Here is a 4,950-nt window from a genome sequence, read left to right as displayed (position 1 = left end):
ATGTTGCCCCTGAAACGTGTAAAAGTTGGTAAGATGTCCTAGGACAGACTGTGGGGTAGATGGAGAGGAAAGAGCAGCAAGAGAAGGAGAAGACAGGAAAAGCCCTGGAACTGTGAGTCTCAGCTAGGAGAGGCTGTCAGGAGGTCACCTAAGGTAATGTGGTGGGTCCCTGTGTCATGTGGGGCTTCTGGCACTAGCCGTCCATGCCACACTCCACCATCCTTGGTGAGATGAGAGTGTGATGTAGCTGCTACATGGCCCTGCCCTGGGAACAGCTGTCCTCTATCTGACATGTCTTTCTGAATATTTCAGTGTTATATCTTCTCTTTCATGAAATGGTGGTGGTAGTAGAAGATGGCAGGTTTTTTCTTCCTGTCTTTCTAGAACAATGAAAAACCAGCATCTCTATGTTAGTACCCTTTTCTCTTCTCACACAACCAGAAAGACTGGCCCCCTTGACATAATTGGGAGGTCGGTGGGGAACACGGTTGGAGAGCCTTCCTGTGGCTGTGGGCTATGGGCGGAGTGGAAGGCAAGTTGGGGAACACTGACTATAGGAAGAGGTATTTTGTTTTGTTTTTAAACTTGGCTGTGTACTTGAATGTTTTGTAATTTGGTCCTGAGGGGCAAGAGCTGGTGGAGGACCCAGGAGGAGGGAGGAAGGGCCTGGGAGATGAGAGGGGCTGGGTCTAGCCTGCGGAGGACAGCCCTATCTTGGCAGTGACCTCCAGGGAGCTGTCGAACACCTCCTGCCTGTCTGCAGGGCGAGCCCCCCTTGGCCCTGGGCCTGTCCACCAGAAAGGCCCTGAGCACCCTGAAGGAGCAGCTAGAGGCGGTACTGGAAGGACACCTCAAAGAGAGGAAGAAACGTCTGACGTGGAAGGTGAAGCCTCTGCACGGGAGGCCAGGGCCTAACTGGGATGGCAGAGACACGCAAGAACGCCCTCCTCAGGGCTTTGACATGCCCTGTCACCCTGGCATGACCCAACAGGAGCATCATGAAAAATCAAAAATAAGTTGGGGTTTCCTCTCAGAGTGTGTCCTGACTCCATTTGCTGCGGGAGCCTACCTGGCTGGACCCCAGCTGAGGTCAAAGGGTGGTGACTGAGGCAGCCATGTATCGGGGGTAGGCTGAGGGGTAGGGGATGGCCAGATTCTATTGGGCTAGGCCTCTCATCCCTGCCTCCTTGTCCCTCTTCAGGAGGTGTGGAGAAGCAGCTTCCTCCACCACAGTAATCGCTGCTCCTGTTTCCACTGGCCGGGGGCCTCGCTCATGCTGCTGGCAGTGCTGCTGCTGTTCCTTGGCTGCTATGGGGGGCAGCCAGCTGGGAGGTGAGTGGGCCCGCCCACCCCCTCCTGCCTGCCAGGTCTGAGCTGCTCTCACAATAGGCTCCTGGGTGGTAGGAGATTCTTCTTAGTCCTTCGACTGAGGCCAGAAGCCACTTGGTTCTCAGAATGAGGCTCTCTTTTTAGAAAGAACTGGGGTAGGGAGGTGGGAGGTTTTGGGCTCTGAGGGCTAGCTGGGCACAGCCCTCTCCCCATTAGTACACCCTTATCCTCTTACGACCAGCTGCGGGGTGGAGTTGGTGAACGCCTCTGCGTTGTTCCTCTTGCTGCTTCTCAACCTTGTCCTCATTGGGCGGCAAGATCGGCTGAAGCGCCGGGAAGTTGAGCAGAGGCTCCGAGGGATCATTGACCAAATCCAGGGTGAGGCCAAGGGCAGGAACATGGCGAGTGGTGAGGAAAGATGCCCGTGTGTGTCAGAGCCCTGAGACCTCCCCTCTTGTACCCCAGCACAGAGAGGGCTCTTGTCACTAGGAGAGTTAGAAGGATGGCTGCCCACACCACCCAGGGCAGTGAGCTGTGGGATAGCTGTGGGCACCCAAGCAGAGGGTGGGTAGGCAGGAAGGCTAATAATGGTGCCTAGGCTCATGGGCTAGATCATGCTGCGAGACTGACAGAGAAGACCCACTCTCCTTGGCAGGAGGATAATCTGTCTTGTCTGGTGTACTATGCAGGGGGAGGTAGGAAGGTGACCCAATGAGTGAGATGCTCACAGGAATTGGGCAGGGGGCTGGAACTCAAGATGGAGCAGATGGGTTCCAAAGCAGAAGGGAATTGCTCAGAGTCAGATTTTTGCTTGTCCTTCCGTTCAGCCTGTGTTTATGAAGCCCTGGCTGTGGATTAAGACTTTTGAGAGATAGGCTTCTGCTTTCCAGGGGCACATGGTGTTGCGAGAGAAGCAGCCTCTGCTCTTGAGACCATTCTTTAGCACTGCTGGCTGTGAATGTTGAGATGCTATGTGAGAGTCTGTTCATTCATTCTGAAATGGTTCATTGCAACCGTGTGCCAGGTACTGGGAGTGCTGTGCTGACTGAGAAAGATGGGCCCTGCCCTTTGGAGCTTAGTCTCTTGCTCAGGAACCCTCAATGGCTCCCTCTTGCACATGCCAGCATAGCTTCCCAGAACCTCAGCCACAGGCTCTAACCTCCCTATCAGCCTCTTCTCTTCTCCTCATGTTCACATACTAACCTGCCTCTGTGCCTGCTCGGGGAGCTTTTCCTTTGCTGTTTCCAACCGACAAAATCTTGCCCATCCTTCAAGACTTATCCCAAATGCTTCTTCTTCCTGGAAGCTCTCTGTAATCACCCTGGCAGATGGACTTGCTCCCTCTTTCTTTTCTTTCTTTCTTTCTTTTTTTTTTGAGACACAGTCTGAAGCTATTGCCTTGGGTTGAGTGCTATGGTGTCATCGCTCACAGCAACTTCCAACTCTTGGGGCTCAAGTGATCCTCTTGCTTCAGTTTTTCTATTTTTAGTAGAGACGACGGGGTCTTGCTTTTTGGTCAGGCTGGTCTCAAACTCAGGAGCTCAAGCAATCCACCTGCCTTGGCCTCCCAGAGTGCTAGATGACAGGTGTGAGCCACTGTGCCCAGCCGACTTGCTCCCTCTTCCTCCCTCAGCACTGAGAGCTTTGTTAACACCCTCACTGTGTGTTTGGAGTTGTTCACCCACATGTTTCATCTCCCCCACTAAGTTGTAGCTTCTCGAGGTCAGGGACTATGTCATATCCACTTTGTACTCCTGACAGGCTCTCAGCCAGGTTTGTGAAATGATTCTGAATGGAATGGGGGTACAGAGAATAAGAGCTTCAGGTGCTAAGAGGGGTGGAGGTGCCTGGGCTGGAGTGGCTGGGCAAGGCCTTCTGAGGGAGGTGTTCTTGCATGAGGGGAGTGCTGGGGTGCTGGAACCAGTGTGGCAACTCATGTTGACCTGGGAGGGGAAGCTGAGCAGGCAGGCGTGTGCTGGGTCTGGCTGGTATGCAGAGTATGGATAAGAAGGTTGTTTCCCTCTTCCCATTCTCATCAGATGCCCTCAAGGATGGCAAGGAGATCAAGTGGCCAAGTGCCATGTATCCAGACCTCCACATGCCCTTTGCACCATCCTGGTCTCTGCATTGGGCCTACCGAGATGGACACCTGGTCAACCTGCCAGTTAGCCTATTGGTAGAAGGAGATATCATAGCTTTGAGGCCTGGCCAGGAGTCATTTGCTTCTCTGAGAGGGATCAAGGTAGCCTAAGGGATTTCTTTTTTCCTAGTGATGCTGTGGGAGTGTCTATAGGCAGCCACGGGTGGTGGTGGTGGTGGTCTTGGAGCTTCATTCTGAAGCCCCCGTGGCCAGCTCATAAGCTTCTTGGCAAAGGCTCTTGGAGCAGAGCTGCAATGTCAGTTTTCATGCTAGGAGTCCAGTCCTGCAGGCCCTGCCCTGATGGACTCTAGCTAACTGACAGGCCCTGACCCCAGGAGATGTCTCCTTAGCTGGCATTGTCTGGGAAGAGTGGCCTCCAATAGACACTGTTCATTGTCCTCTCTCACTGCTGGCAGGATGATGAGCACATTGTCTTAGAGCCAGGAGACCTCTTTCCTCCTTTCTCCCCACCCCCTTCACCCCGAGGAGAAGTGAAGAAAGGGCCACAAAACCCCCAGCAGCACCGGCTCTTCCGAGTCCTTGAGACCCCTGTGATTGACAACGTCAGGTAAGGCTGCCACCCAGCCTCTTCCTATCCTCTCTCTGTGCCTCCCCAAGGAGGGGATGGGGCTGCCTCTTGAGGGCAGGTATCTCCTTAGGCTCTTTTCCTAACCCCTTGTGAAAATTTTTTGACCCGGGTGGTGCCCTCTTCCAGTCTGAACTCTGAGGGGACAGCTCTGGAGGCCAGGGCCAGGGCAGATGGGGGACAGCATGATTTACTCGGGGTGCTCATTGAAGCACCAGCCAACTAAGAGGCCCAGATTCTTCCCAAGGTATGGATTTCTGAACTGTCCACTGAGTGGGGCTGAGGGTTGCCTCTTTCTGCAGATGGTGCCTGGACAAGGCTCTGTTGCGCCCAGTCACTGCCTTGGACAACGAGAGGTTCACTGTGCAGTCGGTTATGCTGCACTATGCTGTGCCTGTGGTCCTGGTGCGTGAGGCAGGGCCATGCGGGGCGGGGGCCAGGCCTGGGGGCCTCAGGGGCACTCTCAGGTGAGCGTGTGGGTGAAGGCAGAGGGTCTCGGAGTAAGCTGGCCATGTGAGTGGCAAGGGAAAGGGAGCCCTAGCACCTGGTCCCTCCTGAGGGCAGGGGTCAGGGCTGCCTGTCCTGTTCCCACCAGGCCGGCTTCCTCATCACCAATGCCCTTCGCTTCATGTTCAGTGCCCCTGGGGTCAGTTCCTGGCAGTACACCCTGCTCCAGCTACAGGCAAGCACTGCCCTTTCCTTTCTGTTGTGCTCTCTGTCCTGTGGGGCTGGGTCTCCTCATGGTGTACTGACTGCCCCCCCACCCCCCTTCATGGCTCAGAGGGACCCTCAGGCTGCAGCTTAAGAATGTCTTCTTGGCTCAGCGCCTATAGCTCAACTGGCTAAGGCGCCAGCCACGTACACCTAAGGTGGTGGGTTCGAATCCCCAGCCCGG

At 54.9% G+C, this 4,950-nt stretch overlaps 1 protein-coding gene across 5 annotated transcripts in view; it reads left to right on the top strand.

Annotated features, from left to right (window-relative positions):
- Positions 1–4,950, top strand: part of TMEM94 (transmembrane protein 94) — a 37,927-nt gene that overhangs the window by 21,805 nt on the left and 11,172 nt on the right. For all 5 annotated transcript variants that reach the window (XM_023511069.1, XM_023511068.1, XM_023511067.1 and 2 more), the window contains 7 exons: positions 764–883; positions 1,202–1,332; positions 1,571–1,707; positions 3,369–3,571; positions 3,886–4,037; positions 4,358–4,460; positions 4,651–4,737. In XM_023511069.1, coding sequence (XP_023366837.1) covers positions 764–883; positions 1,202–1,332; positions 1,571–1,707; positions 3,369–3,571; positions 3,886–4,037; positions 4,358–4,460; positions 4,651–4,737 — 933 coding nt within the window. The remainder of the gene's footprint in view (positions 1–763; positions 884–1,201; positions 1,333–1,570; positions 1,708–3,368; positions 3,572–3,885; positions 4,038–4,357; positions 4,461–4,650; positions 4,738–4,950) is intronic.

This window comes from Otolemur garnettii, unplaced genomic scaffold, assembly GCF_000181295.1.
Source record: "Otolemur garnettii isolate 467f Iridium unplaced genomic scaffold, OtoGar3 scaffold00018, whole genome shotgun sequence".
Classification (NCBI taxonomy): Eukaryota; Metazoa; Chordata; class Mammalia; order Primates; family Galagidae; genus Otolemur; species Otolemur garnettii.
The sequence above is the reverse complement of the archived record's forward strand: the minus strand, read 5'-3'. Positions and strand labels throughout refer to the sequence as shown.